Here is a 19,865-nt window from a genome sequence, read left to right on the forward strand (position 1 = left end):
TTACTTTTTCAGATCTGTAGCATCTCGGTACCTTATGCATAAAAGTTGAAAAGAAAAAAAGGTTGAATGGAAAGGCCATTTCTGGATTTTCTCTCCACCCCCCCCCCTTGTTTTTTTTTTGCCTGACCCATCAGTGTCTTATCAGCCAAGCAGAACCGATAGCAGAAACACTGTCACAGGCCCGGAGCCAGTTAAGCTCTGCTTGTTTTTTTGTTTTTTTTCACATTCAAATCCCCAGTCCTGGAACTGCTGGCGTGTGTGTGCATAGCAGTGAGTTGTGAAAGAGGCGTGTTGGGGCACATCCTGGCCACAGTGTGCACAGAACATTATCAGAGAGGGAGTTAGCCTCAGGAGGAGCTGAGCACCTCCAACACACACATGCACACACACACGCGCACACACACACACACACACACACACACACGCATGGCAGAGTGCTCGGAAGGTGGAGCTCTTATAAGCATGTGGTTAGTTGGCTGGCATCTGTGATTTACCAAGAAAGGGATAATTAAAGATGATAAAACCTTTTAACCCTATCCACTCAGGGTGTTCTAAAGCAATCTCGATTCTTCGTCTTCATTTGCATATAAACTCGCCGGCCACTTTATTAGGAACACCTGCTCCGTCATGCAGCTTTCCAGTCAGTCGTCCATGTGGAGGCAGCATAAAAGTAAAAAAGAAATCAAGCGCTCTAGTTAATCAAACTCTCAGGGATTTTTTTGATCGTGGCGTGGTTATCGGTGCCAGATGGTCTGGTCCGAGTATTTCAGAAACTGCTGATCTCCCGGGGATTTTCATTCGTTTTCAGTAGTCCCCAGACGCAGAACCCCCTCCAGCGAGCAGCAGTTCTGTGGGTGGAAACGACTTGTTGATGAGAGAGAACGAAAGAGAAAGAGAGAGAGAGAGAGAGAACGGAGATGAATAGCCAGACTGGAAGGATACAGTAACTCAAACTACCACTCTTTATAACCGTGCTGAGCAGAAAAGCATCTCAGAACATGTTAAACTCGGCTAAGAACAGAAATCCGATCACAGTGAAAACTCAGCAAAACCAGACAGTTGAAGACTGGAAAAAATTGTTGGGAACCTGACCCAGCTTAACTCTGCCCTTTTTTAAATTCAGGAACAGTGTGTTGGAGTGCAAGTTCCCCTGGGCATGGTGCCTAGGAGGTGTGTGTGTGTGTGTGTGTGTGTATGTATGTGTGTGTGTGTGTGTGTGTGTGTGTGTGTGTGGGAAGCACTAATACAGTTTACAGTACACAGACTTCTACCCCCCACCCCACCCTGCACAGAACAAAGCGAGTGATAAAGCCCTATTTAGTGAAACATACTACGCCGCTCTTGAGGGATGAAGTTTAAGGCTTGTTTTTCAGGGATACATTTTCCTTCATTAATCTCTTTTAAAAGTGGGCGACAAACCGTGTTTAATCTGAATTATTTCGGAGAATTAGTTTTATTTATAGGAGGTTTTTAAATCTTATTTTGTTATAAGTAAAGCAGGATAAGGTAGTTTAGCAGGAGTACATGGGAATTGGTGAGGTTTTTTTTTATTTACAGTCTACACGTGTGCGCTTGAGTTCACATATCATATTAGGCAGGTGAATTCAGGCAGAATGTGTTTGAATAGAAATAATAAGAAATATGAAGTAATAGAAAGTGATAGATGATGTATGCAGTTATGTTCCATGGAGTAACAGTAGTAAATGTGGAAACATTACAGAATGGAAAGTGATGAGTTACATGGAAAGTGCAGAATGAGAATGTAAATGAGTCTATATGGAATTATAAGGCTGTAAATGTTTGTATTGAGTCTGATGGGCTGAGAGAAGAAGAAGTTTCTTCTGAACTTCTCTTGTCCTTCTTGTCTCAATTTTCCCATTTTTTGTCAGGGCTCGGGACCACCACTGACTGGCTAAGTGGCTAGGTTGTTTCCCTGCATGGGAAGGAAACCCAGACCATGGCAGTGAGACTGCCAGGTACATTACCAGGGAACTGGCTTAACTATAAATAATATTAATATTCTATATTTGTATTGGAATACTGTATTAAATACCTGGGCAGTATGAGTTTCTCTGATCAGCTTAAGCGGGATGTGGTAGCTTAGTGGTGGAGGTGTCGGACTACTGACTAGAAGGTTGTGAGTTCAAATCCCAGGTCCCCCATGATGCCACTGCTGGACCCTTAACCCTCAATTGCTCAGTTTTATAAAATGAGATAACTTAAGTCGCTCTGGATAAGGGCTGTAAACTTAACTTAACTTTTGGAAGGAGTCTTCAGTGTCAGGCTTTTTGTAACACTCACAAATAAAGCTGTACCTTTAGCATTTAATACTTCAGAGATGAAGGAAGAGTCTTCGATATAAAGGTGTTTTTTTTTTTTTCTCATACTGATATCTGCTTTTTTTCCTTACTATTAGAGAGAGAGAAAATAAGAGAGGCTGCTAAGGGGAACAGTTCTTTATAGCTGGTACAATAAGTGACAGAAACTAGAACATAGCCATAAACCGATAATGATGTGCCATTCTTTAATAAATAAGAAAAAAACTGCAGTCACTGGCAAATTGCTGGGGTATAAAACGCTTCAGGGTTGATTATTTTCCTATAACAGCATGTCCTGTCAGGTTTTATTTTTTACATATTTCTGTAAAAAAAAAAAATGTTACGTTGCGAAAAAATATTCCTCAGTTAGAGCAGCAGTCTAAGTGTTTGTTATTTAAAGTGTTTGGCGAACGGCATTATGGGAAGGAAGGTTAGGAAGGTTCTGTCCTTACGCTACCTTCTTTAGTGGAACGCCGAAGGTATTTGGAAGCGTCTGCGATAATGACGGGATAAACATCGTGATCTGGCATATAGCCGGTAATTGGCACATACTTGCTGCATTTCCATGCGTCATATAAAAAAAAACTGCAGGAACACATCATACGGCTCCTTCAGACTGAAACCATATTCGCTAGATGAATCAATGAATTAGAGCTACAGGATCATCATCTTGCTTGTCCCTGGAAGGATATCGGTGTCGCCTGTTTGTCTGACACTCGGCATGGAGAGTAAACACAGTATATTGTTGCTCCCATCTGTCATCAAGGCTTAGACAAACTGAACGAAGCTTGGCTCTAACTGGGGCCATATTGCCCAAATCACAGTCCAGATTCAGTTTATCTGGTCAGTAGTTATTGCTTATAGCATTCCTCCGTCTATATATAAGCCTGTTCATCTAAAAGACAAAACAAACAGACGTCTTAATGAATATTTACCTGAAATAAATAACCTGTACAGTGGGACAGGATTTCAAGAAAGAAACCATCCAGACCTCAAAGTGCACAATGGCTTCTTCTCACAAAACAGACAAGTGGATCTTGGTAAACGTGTACCTTGAATTTGCCTCTATTTAGAGCGGACGTGTGAGAGTTCACAGCTCCGTGCCGAATACTTCAGGGTCCAGTCATAATTAGATATAGGATCTGCACTTAAAGACTTTCTGAGGTCAGATTTATCCTAATGCGCTTTCCCACCTATTCGTCTGAATCTGAGCAATATCGATGCTTCCGGTTCGGTTTGCTTTTAGTTTTTCTACCAGAGTAAACATTTGTTTTAGATTTAAACGAATCAAAAAGGAAAAAAAGGAGCAAGTAGAGCTTGAAAACATTATTGTAACTCTCTAATACACTGGATGAAAATACAGTGACAAGAACCACATTTTTACCAAGTGTGTAGAGAAATCACAAAAAGACAAACGAAACCTTTTGTGTCACATCCACTACAGCTCTGTCCTTTGGCTCGGTTTGTGTCAGTTTAGCAGCCTGTGAAAATATGCTTCTATTCAAACTCACTAGAATCAAATAACCTGGAAGTCGACTCTTTCGGACCAGTTTTTGGTCCAGATTCTCATCTGCTGAAGCTGCAGGCTGGGAAATCAGACCAAACCGACTGAATACCACAAATGTAAAAGCTCACAGAGATTTTTTTTTGTCTTCAGATGTATAATCGTATGTATAAGATCCACTGTTTTGACACTGGGAGTAGCTCTGTAATGCAGAGGAAAGGAAAATATGAAACACCAGCACATATTAGATCAAGCCTAAATCGTGCTCAGGTTTTATGCATGATAATGTAATACAATCATGAAGAGCTCTTGAACTCGGAAGAAAGTTCCCGAGGGCCGCGTTGCATATGAGATTGTGGCAGAGGTAAATCAGTTAAGTTGATTTATCGAAGCGTAAATGACCACAGAGGGACTAAAGCCATGTCCCATAATTAGGCTGTTTTTAGACTATTGATTTCTGCCCGGAATGTTCTTTAACGCTTGTTCCTGTTGATAGATGTGGACTTAACCATCTGTAAGAGTGCCGTGAAAAGCCCGGAGTCGATGTTGAACCCATATATCAAAATCACTTGCTGGTGCCTTGTAAAAAGAACAGATTTTTAATGTGTATGTAGCTCGTCTAATGTAATAACATGGTTAGCTGGATACTGCTGACTTATGAATACAATGTTAGACCTGCAGGAAATCAATAGCGTAATGAAGCAGCGTTTTTCACGAGACCAAAATAACTCTAGACTTTTCTTTCTCGTCGTAAAGGCTTCGGCTTGTGGGTCAAAGATGTGTCTGAGTGGAAAAACTGTTCATTTTATAGAGAAATGATCAGTATGCATAAAAAAAATCTGCTGATTTCACTCCTCGCACTTCAGGTTGTTTCATGTAGATGTTTACTTGGTGAGTGTGTGTGTGTGTGTGTGGGTGTTGAGGCTACAGAATACACAATAACCCTTTAAACTCCCGTGACCTGTCGGCTTGTCCAGGCTTGCATTCCTCCTACTCTGAACTGCATTCCTTTTTTTTTCCTCATTAATTTCACTGTTGCTACTGAATAATTTATAGTAGTTACTCACTAATAAGCTTTAAGTTGAATAACTGAATAATAAGCTGGGATTTGAAAGGCTAAAGCAAAAAAGTGCAAAGATTTTATTCAAAGTGCATTTTAAATATTTTAATATTTTAAACATTTAGTGTAATAGAATATTTTAAAATCTGTTTTAATATATATTAAAATAGTAAAATTATTTTATAATATTAAAATAGTAGTAATAATAATAATAATAATAATAATAATAATAATTTATATTATTTCATTTAATAGATTTTTAAAATTTGAAATAGTTTTATTATTTTCCTATAATAATTTGGAATATTATATTATATTATATTATATTATATTATATTATATTATATTATATTATATTATATTATAATGTATTATTTTTGAACATTACAGTTAGATCCACTACTGTTAAAAAATACATAAAACATGAATAACAATTTCTGACCAATCAGATTCAAGAAATCAGCAGCGCTGTGGTCTAATATGCTAATAACGTGTATCTTTTATAGTGTGAACCTCTATATCGACACTCTTTCTGTTTTGTACCTCAACCCTCAGCCAGGTTTGGATGTGAAGTTGTTAAACAGGCAGCTGAGGTTTAATAATTTATGGACCACTGAGACATGGTGGTATTCGTTTCCTTGTGTGACGTTGGGGGCAGGCCACCTGTGGAAGTGGGAACTCTGGTTTCCTTCATTTCCCCTCCGGAGCATATAATACACTAAAAAAAAAACAAAAAAACCCTGAAATGTCACAGTTGTCCTACTGGGAAAAGCCTAGCAGACGATACGGACATGCCCAGACACTGCGTTGTTGAAAGTCGGCCTCTCGAGAAAGATTCACCAAATCGCAGAATTTTGTTGTTTCTTTTCCAAAGTGGATCTTTTTTCTATGAAAGTAAACACGTTTCCCCAGGCTGGATTCTTGTTTGCATCATTACATGGTTAGCATTAAAAAAAAAACAAGACTCAAGACGATCTGCCATGCCGAACCACCGCAACATGCTTGTCGCAGCGCTGGAAGTGATTAGCAGGGTAGTTGATTATGCAGGCAGGGTGGGGGAGTGCAGAGCAGGGCCAAAAAGAAAAGGCCTGAACCATTTAGTGGTCAGAACGGGATAAGCTTCCCCCCCTCATCAGTCTGTGAGTCAGTTCTGCAGCGTCAGCATTCAGCACACAAAAACGGAATTCAGGAAAAGCTCCCTCCGCTCTCTCTCCGAGTTGCCCATCCTCCCCCTCACTTTTTTCCCCTCCCTCAACAGCTTGCTCCCTTCCCCCCTCATGAACTGACATTCTAGAAGAAACATATGCTGCTAGTCCCACAACAGCTTGTGTCGCCTGAACGGGAGCAAGCCGAGGGAGGAAAGGCTCGTCTGGAGGATGGGATGGGGGTGGGGGCCGGACGGGACTGCGACACCATCCAAAAGTCCTCACATTTTTGACACATTTGGCTTCTCGGTGGTTTGTGCGCTTGTAGAAAGTATAAAATCTTCAGCATGCAAATGAACTCACTTTGGCAAGTCACTTGAGTGACTATTCTTAGACTTTTGGCACCGTGTTCTTCAGTAATCAGAAGGGTGAAGGCCTTGTCTTCAACCAAATCAGAACAAGAAAACTAGGTTCTACTTTGCTACGTTATGAGTTGTTGTTTTTTTCTTGTTCCATTCAGAGTTAGTGATATTGCTGTGGATGTTTTGCAAGCAGTCGTGTTGTGCTTCACACAAGCGTCTGACATGATTTCCGTCCAGATTTAAGGGGCGGTTTGAGGGGACGGACAGCTGGGCTGAAATTGGCTCGCCTGTAAAGGCCTTTTAGAGAAGAAAGTCTGCTGCTTTACAGGAGATGCCAGGTGGTTTTGGCCGAGTGTTTTAAGGTTATATGTCTGCTGCCTCCTCATTCGACCCAGCTCATTTCTCAAGGCAATTGGATCCTTCTAGAAGTCCATTGAAAGTACATCTGAGGAAAATAGAAACATGATCTTAATATCTGGGGAACTTCGGAAGCTATTTTAGCTGGTTTTGCTATAAGGGGGCAAGAAAAATGAAACATTTGCAGTCTCGCTCTTAACAAAATTGCTGAGGTGTTGACTTTTTTTTCTTTTTTTATAATCAAGAGCAAGACTTGATTGTATATATGTATGTTGGTTTGTGGTTGTTGGTCTGAAGGATTCATTATTTAGTTTAGTGTCCCTAAGCTTGGCCTGGATTCCTGACCTGTTTGGGTAGGTAGGGATTAACCAGTGCTGGAAATAAAGTGTATTATACCATGATTCCCTGTGTGTTATATATTATTAGCAATAAAACAGCTTTTGAGTCATTACAAATTGCTCATTTTTAGCGTGCTAGTTTCATACAATTGCATACTTGCAAATGCTTTCCTTAAAAACTACTGTCCTTATGTTCCCTTTCAAATGGCACATTGTTTGAAGGGTGCAAGAGCTGCCTAAAAATGCTGCCTACATAGACGGCCTCTTCACAATTAAGACAGCGGGGGTAACGGTGGTATATTCAAGTGCAGTTCAACAGTTTCCTGTCCTGGAGGGCCAGGTGTTTTTCCTCCTCAGACACCTGGTCCAACTCAACTGAAGATCCATCAATTGCTATTATATTACTCGTTCTACTATTATTTGAATATCATGAGTGTCAAATAATCCTGTTGAAACCACAATGGGACAGATTGATTTGTGATTTGAGGCTTTTCAGTAACATGACAAACTGTGGTTTTATTTCCTTTTAAGAGAGTGAAAAAAAAGTTATGGGTGATGACAAAACTGTAGGAAGTAACTTAACCTGAAATAGACGTCTTGATTGATTGTAACTATGAACAGAAGAAACAGGAAAAACAGGCAATTGCTCTAGTATGAGAGGAGTAAAACACTTCAGGACCTGTCGTTATTGGTGAATGACTTCTGACCACCATTTTTGTTTTTCTCTTTCCGTCCAGGTCTCGCCCTAGTGTGCTCCAGGCTTCGGCTTGGAGGTCCCAACCGCCAAAATTGATCCCAGCAGCTGGAGCGGCAGCGAAAGTCCTGCCGAGGACATGGAGAGGATGAGCGACTCTGCAGAGAAGCCCATGGACAATGACGCCGAGGGTGTGTGGAGCCCTGACATCGAGCAGAGCTTCCAGGAGGCGCTGGCTATCTACCCACCCTGCGGCCGTCGCAAGATCATCCTCTCTGATGAAGGCAAGATGTATGGTAAGACGTCCGCTTACGATTTAACTAGCTAGCTAGCTTGCCATGCTTTATTGCATATATTCTAGCATAGCCACTGATCGGCGCCAGACACTGGAGCTTCCACCTAATACATTTGATTTGTCCACCACAGAATAATTACGATGACATTACAACACGTCGTTTAGTTTATCTTTACAGCCATATTACAGTAGGGAACAGATTAAGCCAAGATGGCGACGTTTCAGCCAATAGCTCATGAATGATCATGCTCTAGAGACATCACAGCCCATTGGACAGCTCCTTTCAAATTTTCCAAATTAAATTAGTCCAATGGAGTTCATGTGACATGGACCCACCAGGTGACCTCCACCCTGCTGGGCACCACGATTAATCCTGGTGGGGATGTTGGGCTGCGAGGAATTAGACGGAGGGAACAATGAGTGGATGATGAATATGAGAATAATTCAGTCGATGAATTACTGCAAGCCGGTCTGGCCCCTGAAGACAGCGTTTCAGAACAGATGAGTCTCAGGGTGAGCGGTGGAACGGTTAGAAAGCCGACTTACCAGATTCACCAGTGATGGGCGCTCCAGAACAAACAAACAAATAACGACCAGAAAAGCTAGAAATAGCGCTCAGAACTGATTTGTTAAAGCAATAATGTCCACAGCTATGGGAGGAAGAATGAGACTAATCGTCAGTCAGTAAATTAATGTGTTAGCCCGTCTGGCCTCCACGGACCTCAGCAGCAGTATTTATTCGCTGGCCGGTGTGGAGAGCTCCGAGTCTATAAGTAAAGCAGCATGAACTATTAGTCGGGAGCAGATGGCACCACGGCTGCCACCAGCTGTGCCCCCCCGCCCCAACACTCATCCACCTACCCCCACTTTTCCAAAAAAACCCTGGCTGGGTGATGTCATGGAAAGAGGGCATACTTTCTTGCGTAGTCTCTCGCTGCCTGTCAGTGTCAAGTGAAAGCTGAAGGCCCTCGGGGGGCGTCCTTTGCAGCTGTCATGTGACCTCTCCGGCCAAATGAAATGTAATGTTTAGGAGTCGCAGCGATGGCTCTCAGCTGCCGCTACAAAGAGGTTTTCAGCACACACACACACACACACACACACACACACACTGCAGCCCCTCCTCCTTCTCCTTGTACACCAGGAGTGCCAGAGAAACTCACTCACACTCTCTCCCTCTGCCTCGGATTAAAGCATGACAAATGGCTTGGCCTGGCGAGTTTTAAATGATTAACGGCAAGTACAAGAGCCGCCAGTGCTCACTGATTTAGAGATAGCAATATATTTTTAACGTTAATAAATAAATAAAAAAGAAGCAGGTTTTATGCCACACACAAAATACAAATTATCAAAGAAAAATGTAAGTTACAAAAATAAATAAATATATATATATATATATATATATATATATATATATATATATATATATATATATATATATATATATATATATATATACACAATCATAACATGTAATAAATTAATTAAAAATTATTAGTTAATTGGAGGACACTTCGCTACTACATACTAGCCACAAAACAGTATAAAGAATAAATATTTATAAATGTACATTTTTGGAATATTTTGTGTAATAATATCATATATTTTATACAATAATAGATACAAAAGAATAAAATATATGCATTAAAGAAATAAATTCTTTCAGATATATTAAAAGAGGATACAATTATCTCAGTATTAGTCAAAGAATTGTTTTTATTAAGTAGTATTAATTGTAATAAATTAAGAAGTAATGAGTGTTTAGTGTTGTGTTAAGTGCAAGTGATATTTTAAGTGAGTCTACGTGTTTGTGAAGGTTGCACGTTGGTCTCGATCCACTGTGACCCATTAGGCAGTGCAAGGATTGAGCAGAGGTCAGCCGTGCCAGATGTTCAGAGTGTCTAGTTGCATGTGCACTCAACGGCCCTTTTTTCCCCTTATTACCGTCTTCCTGGTGATAGACATTCAAAATGACCTGAAAACCTCCATGGTGGTGTGAATAGAGAGTAAAGCAATCATCTGTGCGGGGAGAAAGAACAACCGGTAAGCAGAGGTGTGCTTTTTTTTTTTGAGCAATGAGGTTGAGCTAGATATAGGACCAGAGAGGGCAGGTCTGAAAGGCAGAGAGTGGGCGTTGTTTTGTTCCGGCACGGTGCCATTCTTTCACTGCCGAAACTAGTTTGGCGGGAACGACGGAGAGCTGAAGGCGGCAGATTGCGGCTCGGCGCTCTTTGTAGGGGCCGGGCTCGTCTTTCAGCCATGCAGCTGTCGCTGGGCTCCTAGTGCCAAAACCATCGCACCGTGAACTGTGACCCATGCACTCGCTCAAGCATTAACAAGGGCCGTTACAACTGTCAAAACAAGCAGGGCCGTCTGTCAGCGGGGAGGCCGAGCAAATTAAAAATCCCGAATTTGTTAATGTATTTTGCGTGTGCAAATCACAGAACGAGTCGACACCTGTATCGTGCATGTCCGTGTCATTCCTACAAATCAGAGCTGCTACATAAACTGTTGCATTATATTTTAGAGATCTTGTACGCTGAAACGTTTATTAATACGTTCATATTTAGATTTCAATGTTAAATGTAGGATATTTTTGTTAGGTTTTCAGACAAACCTGGGAAACTTTAATAAAAAAAAAAAAATAATAATAATAATAAAAACATATAAATCATGAAGAATCTCTGCATAAAGAGCAACATGTACGCTACAATTCATTTTGCACAAAGTACTAACATTTTACCAGGAACAAAACTGACCAACTTTCCCTTTTATTTCTTCCTTTTAAAGAAAAGAAAACAGAATAAATCTCAATCAACAGGTTACTACTGATTCTATTGAGGCAGTCCAAACTATGCTAGTTACTATGCTACTTGGCTAGCTCCTCTTGGTTGGTTAATTATTTTAAACATAGCTTATAAGCAGACTCTATCTGTACTTCCTTGTTATTACAAATGTATTTGTTTTGTGACATTCGAGCTCTTAGTCACTGTGTACTCTTCACAGCTAAGACTAGAGGATGTTGTGATATCCAGAAACCTCCAGCTAGCTAACTGTAGTGATGAGTGAAGAGCAGATTGCATTAGTCTGTGTGTGCATTCTGGTCGAACTGGCTGTTAAATAAATAAGTAACTGAGGAGAAAATGTTGAAAATAACGTGGAGGAAATTCCACTTGACCTGTACTGTGACAGAAGCAAGCTAGTTAACTAGCCTTAGCTAGTTAATGTGAGTGATTTTAGAGTATCTGGGATAGCCGCACGATATGAGGCTTTCCAAAATGCATATTTATTCACACTGGCTGCTTAAAATGAGGTTAAATGAACATTTTCAAAAGTGTACTGTTTGATAGTAGAATATTGCAGACATAAGCCTGTTCTAGATGATTCTCTCTTCTGTCATGTTAGTACTCTTCTGATGACTGTTTGCTTTTCAGAAAGTAAAAGTTACACAATTAGATATAAATAAAGAGCAAGCCTGAGTTTTGTTATGTGTTGTAACGTCTGACTGCATTCATCTTGTGACATTCAGTGTGTGATTTCTAGCCACAATTAGTCAAAGATGACACACTTCATGCCTCCACACTCCTTCTCGATCATTAGTTTCACTGCTGCTCAGCCTTCACAGTCAGACCTATAATGAGGACTCTCTTCATTTAATTTACTGGAATTGTACTTCATCCGAGTTGTGTTGTTGTTTTAAACAGTCGGCTAAAAGTAAGAGAACCAGAGTTGTAGTATGTGCTACACATTAGAGGTGTAAAGCAATGCCACTAGCTTTATCTGTTTAGTGCTCCAAATATTTGTATCACTCGAGAGACATTCCCCAAAATATAAACAAACTAGCAGCCTGATTGAAACCACTCGTACCCTGACCATAAGGATGAATGAATGAAACATGGTCTTCCTTTGTCCTGGGAGCTTTATCTCTGACCACTTGTTTACATGTGCATGAAAGTAAAAGCTCTTTTTATTTTTTGACTTTTTTTTTGTTGTTAAACCCATGGGATCCCAGAGCTCTAGCCACAACCAGATGCCTTTCTGGCAAAAGCAAATAGGGTGCCTCCTGTTCGTATCTGTGATTGTATCTATCTAGAACACGTGTTCTGTTCATCCTGAATAATGTGTTTATATTCCGTTATAACCCTTTAACACATATGAGCAACTGTTCGGCTTTATAGTCTCCTATATTTCCACATTAGATCACTGGTATTATCGTTTTAAGTGATCTTCTTTCTTGTCATTGCTTTATTGTTTCTGGTGGGCCATTTCTCCAGAATACCACCGGAGCTGATGAGAACCACTTCAAATGGCCCTTATTGCTGATGAAGCATGTTGATTGGCCCCAGGACACAGTGATCGTTGTTTTTGTATTTTTTTTCCGAAGGAGGCGAGACCTCGGACACCAGACCACAATCGGTGTCCGGCTTTGATAGGCCGGCTGCTGCACTTCTCCCGGCATGCGTTAAGGGGCGGGAGCAAAATAAGGGAGAGACACAGGTATTCGAGCAGCAGAAAGAGAGAGGGATTGCACATGTGCACTCTGCTGTCCTGAGTGCCTTTAAGCCCTTTGTTCCCCTGGCTGAATGCAGTTAATTAGCAACAGTTACTATAGCAACTGCCTCTCGCTTCAAAACAATGTCTAATTTTTTTGCGGCTAAGCTTATCGTACTGTTTACCTGAAGGGCTCGCCGCTGGCTCCCTGCCCAGCCTCTGAGGTTAATTGTGACAGCAGCGAAAAAACATCACAACCGCTGCTTTGTGGAGAGAGAAGCACAGGGGGGAAAAAAGGAAGAAAGCGACGAGAACCCTCAGCAGCGAGAGCCGAAGACCTAGCACTTACATAATTCACCTGCTTTGCGAGCCTCCATTCAGCCTGGCCGCAGGCAATTACATACCCTCTGGAGTACATCACTGCACACATGGCCAGATGTGAAACATGACAAGAAAAGCAAAATGGGACATTGAGATCAGAGAAAATGTATTTAATGGGGGTTATTGTGCGTGCGGGAGCGCCTTGCGTCAAATTGCTTGAATAATGCACCCCTGTAAGCCGCTGTCTCTAATGCGGCTCGAAGTTTTTATCAAGTGTCTGTCAATTTTTGAATCCTGCAAAAAAACTTCTTGCATTTTGATTCTTAAGTCAGGTTTACACTGGACGACTTGTACCATACAAAAAACACACTTAAAAGAATTTTTTGGTTGTGAGTTCAAATCTAGTCTCAGAATGCCTGGCTAGCATCAGGCTTTAAAAAACAAACTGGAATGCAACTGATGCCACGATGCTCATCTGTAAACTACCAATAAGAGGACGGTGTTCGAGTATGAGAAGCTCGGACACAGTCGTGGTCATGGCAAATTGTAAACAAAACATGATAACAGTCAAGAAAACACTTATTTCCTCAGACTCACTTTGAAAAACGGTTCTGTTTATGCCTGGATTTCTGCCTGGATTGCGCAGATTCCTAATGTAAGCAGTGATTTGTAGTGATTTTCTTTAATCTCAGATCAATCATTCTTCATTCATTCTTTTAATCTGACATGAAGAAATGTTGTCATATGTTTTATTCTAAAATTCAGTCAAGCTGTTATTCTGATCTTCCCATACAATGTAAAAGTTCTAATCTTGAAAGATCATCTGCTCTACAAGCAGCTTTACAGAGTCTACTTCCTCAAAGCAGTCTAAATATCACAGTATGTTTTGGATGATGCTCAGGAGCACATGCAGGCTGTTATGATTATTATGTGTGAAAGGACCATCTGTTTCAGGAACTGGGTGCTTTTAGCGGCTGCTATCAGGCCCTGGCCACCCGAGCAGTCTTTTACAGTGCATCTGTTTGCTTAGGAGGTGGCGAGTGTTAATCATATAGTGCTATTTTTCGTCTGCGACTCAAAGCCGTAAGACGTTATGCATCAGGATCGAGGTCCGTGCATAATAGCCAAGCGCAGATCGGACCTGTTTGCCGTGCCGCTTTGATGAGGCATTTGTTTTTGCCCTGCTACTGACACGCCGCACACTCAGTCATCTCATCAGGGCCAAGCGGCCGTCTCAGACGGGCACTAAGTGGCACTTGGTTTGCAGAGCTGCTGTGGTTCAGTTAAGCGTAATAAGCGAGCCCGGCCACCCCCGTGGACCGCTGCCGCAAACCCGGCCACCCGCTGCGAGGATAATGAGGAATTCTGGGATCCGCTCAGGCTCTCTCTGCTACCTGCATTCACTCCGCGAATGGAGTCTAGAGAACTTCAGCCTCATACACACTCAGATATACACACACACACGCACACCTTCTATACAATCCCTCGCTTTCATCGGCACGCCATTGTGGCTCGGTAGCAGCTCTGTAGTTTTTACACCTGTGAAAGACACGTTTTCAATTACACTGTGATTACTGTTCATCGTGTGAAGACCAGTTACTGAGGCAACAGGTTGGGATAATATACTTGTAGACATGGCGGATATCCTCGCTATAGATTCCTATTAGTTCTAGAAAGCGCTACAGATTCCTATTAGTTTTAGAAAGCATGGGGAATGTGCATCCAGTGGCAGTTCTATCACAGTGTCTGCATTATAGTGTTTGTAGAGACCTTTATATGTATCTTGCATTGCTCTGTTGTCTTTACATATCTTCAGTAGGTCATTACATTTCCTTAATGCTTTTTCTTAATGATTGTATTGTTTTAAAAATGCAAACATGTCCTCATGCATTGTTTTAACATATTAATATTTTATCAGTGTCTCAGTTTGTAAAGTCCAAAATCCAGTACTTTGAGGTTAGGGTTTATCAGCGCCAGTAGTTTTCTTTAGCCGATGTAAAACAAGTAAAAAACTGGTCACACTTTAATTCTCTTATTTCTTATTGATTATGGTACTGACCAATGGGTTTAAGCACCATATCTTTCTAACAGATGATGTGGCTATTTTAAATGATAACTTTTTCAACAGAACTGCTGTTTTATTTTCCTTGGCTTTCTGCTGATTCCAGTGATTGGGTCTGTTCTGTGTAATTTATTGCTCCAAAGCCCTGAAGGTTCTTCATGTTTGAAAACTGCAACAGTCTTGTTTTGTGACTGCTGATAGTCTGTTTGGTTTTTGCTCTGCAAATTTTCTGGGCAATAATTGTTCAACTATATACATGAAATGAGCACATGAGAATTCCAAAAGCCATAATCAACCCTAAACCCTTTGTTATTGCGATATAATTTTAGCTATGGCATTGTGGTCTTGTCCTTATGATCTATAATGTCCTTCTTAAAAAGGGTTGTCTTCAACCTGACCCGGTGAAAGCACATCTGCTTCAGGTTAGCCAACCCATCCCATGCTTGACTGCTCACCTTAAACCAAAAGCCCGAGGCATTCGTATCTGCTGTTTGGTTACACTGCGAGATGTAATCTTATTGACAAGCCTCTTTTTTTTTAAAGATGTTTGTAAGCACCAGAACTGAAAGACTTTGTTTCTTGAATCCTCAGTCAGTTTTATTCTTTGACATGGGTTTAAAAAGGAAAAACCCCAACCCATCTGAGATTTAGTTCCCTAATGAATTCCAGAGCAAGGAAAAAGAAAAAATAAGGCTTGCTTGATTTTCACTCCCAGATGACTGTTGTCTGGCTTTTTGCTTCGCAAGCAACGTGTGGCTTCAAACTTCACACGGGTTCCTCATCAGTATGGAATGTGCTGGGGAATCACGTATTGCTCTATTAGCAAAACCGCCTGCACTTATCACGTAAACACAGCTAAAGCTACAGAAGATAAAGAAAGCTTTCTAATTTATCTCAGAGTGTAAAACTTTTGTACTTTAGTCTTTTCTCTTTATCAAGTAAATGGCCATAGTACAAGAACCACATAGACATTGCAGTGAAACATAAAGGAAAACCCACCCTGAATGATCAACAGTGTCCAGGATTTATTTAGCAATAAAAGAGTCACCTTTTTGGTTGAAACATTTTTTTCCCTCAACATGTTGGTTCAGTAATCACAATACTTGTGGTGCCAGTACTATTTAGTCCTGCCGTCATCTTTTCCTTAACAGAGAGTGATGCAGCAGCACTTTACTCCTTTCATCTGTCTAGTTCTCTCACCTCCCCTTCTGTACAACCTGTTCATACAGATTAGCTTGCAGAGCTTCAACTTTCATGCTTACAAACACCATTGCACTCACAATCTCATAGATAGACCATAGATAACCAGTCGAAACGAGTCTCTGCTGTGACATTGTGCAGCCGTGTTGTGAGTCCAACATTTGCCCCAGCATCTCCGTCTACTTTACAATACACTGGATATCTTACTGATAGGACATTTAACATCACTAAAAGATAGGGAGTGAAAAAGAAGCTCTTGAAAATCTGAGTGTCATCCCTTATGTTTGAGGTTGTTGACTCCTATTAAACGCTATTGTAACTCTGCTAACACTGTCCCCCCGTGACTTCAGCATGGCAGACGACTGCTAAAACTAAAACACATCACCAAGTAAAAAATCACTGAGCACATCACAAAATACATCAATATAAACATATTTAAGTATGCTTTTCTGGGTGGACTGTGCTTTTCACCCACACTGGCATGTCTGCTTTCCCTTTAGTCTAACAGAAAAAATCTATTTAATCATTCGGTTTAATTACTCCATGGGTGTCCACCACATTTTTGTACTTGATTTGCTGGGATTTATGTGTTCTATGTTTGCAGGACAGCAGAAAGCAGCAGGTCTGAAGGTGAGTTGCTTAGCATCTGAGAGGCTGTGGATGGAATCCAGTAGACCAGGCAGCCTGTTCAGTAACTGGTTTCAGGTTGCACAGCTCCAGTTGGTTGCTTTTGTGTATCTAAAACAGGACGCTTTGTACCATTTAAAGACATAGTCTACTTAAATAAATGATTTGCTGTAATTGAAAGGAAGGGATCATCACTGGATCATTTTACCTGCCTGTTAGTATTCGCATCCCGATCCCTAAATGCACATTTGAGAGTTATTCCGACTTTGAGCTGGGATAGGATTGGATTTGGAATGCTAAAGTCTGAGTGGAGGAAAAAAGAGAGAAATTCCCATGCAATTTGCAGCTGTAAAGCTCGCTGAGGGAGTTTGACATTGATTGAGGCCTGGAGCATGAGGGACCTGAGTGGGAATTGAAGGGTGTGCGACATGGGTGTTTGTGTGTGTGTGTGTGTGTGTGTGTGATGCATCAGGGTCATGAAGTTTGGCTTTTCATTTACACATATTGGTGACTGCTAACAGGTTTCTCTTCATGTTCAGATGCAGGATTGATCCTGAGAGATTGAAAATATTGATTTAACCCTGCGTCTGACTGTGTGTGTGCTGGGAGGTGCTAGTCGGTGGCGTGTTCACACATCAGCAGGACTTGAGTTCCTCCGTTTCTCTGGTTCCTCTTGGGACTCCTCATTACTGCCTTGCATTTCCCCTTCTCTCTCTCTCTCTCTCTCTCTCTCTTTTCTGAAAGAGCCTCTTCTCACCCCCCTGACCAGACCTGCCTCAACAGTAATGTATGTGATGATGATGATGCACTTGCGCCTCCTAATTGATAGAGCAAGGCCGTGGAGGACTGGCTGCATTAATTGGCCTTCTGGGAGCTTGTGCAGATTCAGCGAGGTTGGAGTGGCTTCTGCTCTGCTGACAAACACTGCAGAGTGGAGAGAGAAAGGACAAACATGGCCGAGTCGAATCCCCTCCCCACCTGCGGCTGCGCTCTGGGGATTTACGAGAGGTCATCTAATGTAATCCTCTCTGTCTTGAGAAGGCTTGGGGTGAGCACCTGCAGATTTCTGCCGTTGGCTTGTCTGTTTGCACAATGGATGCTCGTCATTAATCCCAAGCCTCCCGACACTCTTCGTCCGCCTGAACGTCCATAATTCAGGCTTTTAGCGCTAACCTGGGTCACCGGGAGTTAACTATCGATTCCATTTTTGTGTTTGGAAACTTTGTATTGATTTTTAAAAGGGTATTCATTACACTTAAGTGTCTTTTAATAGAGAATTGAAATGATCTGCAGTCAAGCGTGACTCATAAGACGGATGATCTATTATTAAGTCTTAAATCTAACACTGACTCTAGACTTTATTTTATAGTAAGTTATCTCATAAGTAACTGCTCTCTGACCTTTATCAGGAGATCCTGCAACTGAGAGAAAGCTCACAGCTTGCTGCCCCACCGCTCTGTTAACCGTGAATACTCGCAGATCCAGCTTGCATACCTCGCCATTATTTGCTGCACAAGAGCAGCATTTTAGGGTGACAGTGATTGAGTGGTGTATATAGTCTGTAGGTGTGATGGTGGAATGTGAAACATTAGTGGTTTCTTTCAGGCATGTAGTACTTTCTGATCTCTGCTAGCTCTAGACCACAGCTGTGAGCTTTTCGAATTTGCTTCCTATAAATGCTTTCTACTGAGAAGCAGAGGAAACTTGTGTTGTATTTTCTCACCAGCCTTCATCTTTTGGTTGACGTGTGGTTGTATAGAATTGAAGTGGTTTTGTTACTTGTTTTTTTTTTTTTTGCTTTGATAGTACTTGGTTGAAGATTGGCCAAGAATTAATGCTTTGTGGGCCACTGAAAAGCACAGGATTAAAGGTGAGCTGTGCCAAATCAGTCTCGTTTTAAGAGATTCAAGATTCAAGAAGTAGATTTTGTCCATTCCTTTTAGTCTAAAATTACTCATTTTTCCCAGGGCACCTTTGAGAGAAACTGCAACAGAATATTTAAGTATAGGCATTTCTGTGGAATAATTTAGATGCTTTTAGGAATAGTTGTGGGAATTGCCAGATAAACATCTTAAACCTATTTACAGATAAAGAAATTTAGGATTCTGCTATGCGTTAATAAGAGACAAATTACGGTTAAAAGAAAAGACCAATGAGGTCTTTAGTGTATAAGAGACATTGAGACATTGCAAGACATTGTTCCACACAGCGAGCAGCAGATGGCATGGGGACCACGGCCTGAGTAGACCAAGAACTCCCAACAGGTTCACAGTTCACCGGGTCACTTTGCAAAACATATAGGCTTGAACCTTGAGCTTGTAAAGGCAGGGGTGACTAGGGGAGCAGCATTGTGACCCAAAAAGAAAGGCTGGTGTGGGTGTGACTGCCACAGCGCTGGGCGTGGTGACTTTGGCCTTGAAGCCATTCTCAGACTTGGTCATCTCTAAAGCTTGGGGCCCTCATTTGAGAGCTTAAGCTAGCCATAATCGGCAGCTGGTTGGCAGGAGTCAGATGTTGGGCTCAGCAGTTGTTATCCAGTGCAGTTTCTAAATGGATTTCATTGGTCAGGCGCACTGAGCCCTTGTTCCCCTTCCCCTAATTATGACTGAGAGCAGCACACGCTAACCTACAAAACCTCTTAAGCCGTACTTATTCAAGAGGTCAAATTTACCATACATCTCAGAGCAAGAGCTCTTGCCTCTGCTTTGGCTTTCCTAGTCACTCTGAATTTGATTAAATAGATGAGCTGATTGGTTTAGCCCTTTTTATTCGAAAAAGCTTCATAAATGTGGGTTAAATGCGGAACTTATTTAAAGTGCACAGGCTTTCGACATAATGAGACAACAATTGCAACAGGTTGCTAAGAGGTTTTGTTGAGGAAATTCCGAGATTCCTTTTTGATCTTTAATATGATGTTTCATTTGGAAGCATGTAGGCAACCATCAATTCAGTGTCAGCTCTCTATCCTGTTCAGTTTCCAAGGCACAAGTACTTTCTTTCTATATGGCCTCTCATTCTCACTAGTAGTGTTTCCTAGAACTCTGCCAGTGACCCTTGGAGTCTGGAGGTTGCCTGAATGCCTCCATATTGTTGG

At 41.3% G+C, this 19,865-nt stretch overlaps 1 protein-coding gene across 8 annotated transcripts in view; it reads left to right on the forward strand.

Moving 5' to 3' along the window:
- tead1b (TEA domain family member 1b) overlaps positions 1–19,865 on the forward strand; it is a 64,962-nt gene that overhangs the window by 18,526 nt on the left and 26,571 nt on the right. For all 8 annotated transcript variants that reach the window (XM_058401593.1, XM_058401591.1, XM_058401594.1 and 5 more), the window contains one exon: positions 7,822–8,074. In XM_058401593.1, coding sequence (XP_058257576.1) covers positions 7,918–8,074 — 157 coding nt within the window. In that variant the 5' untranslated portion in view covers positions 7,822–7,917. The remainder of the gene's footprint in view (positions 1–7,821; positions 8,075–19,865) is intronic.

The sequence above is a fragment of the Hemibagrus wyckioides genome, linkage group LG10, assembly GCF_019097595.1.
Source record: "Hemibagrus wyckioides isolate EC202008001 linkage group LG10, SWU_Hwy_1.0, whole genome shotgun sequence".
NCBI lineage: Eukaryota > Metazoa > Chordata > Actinopteri > Siluriformes > Bagridae > Hemibagrus > Hemibagrus wyckioides.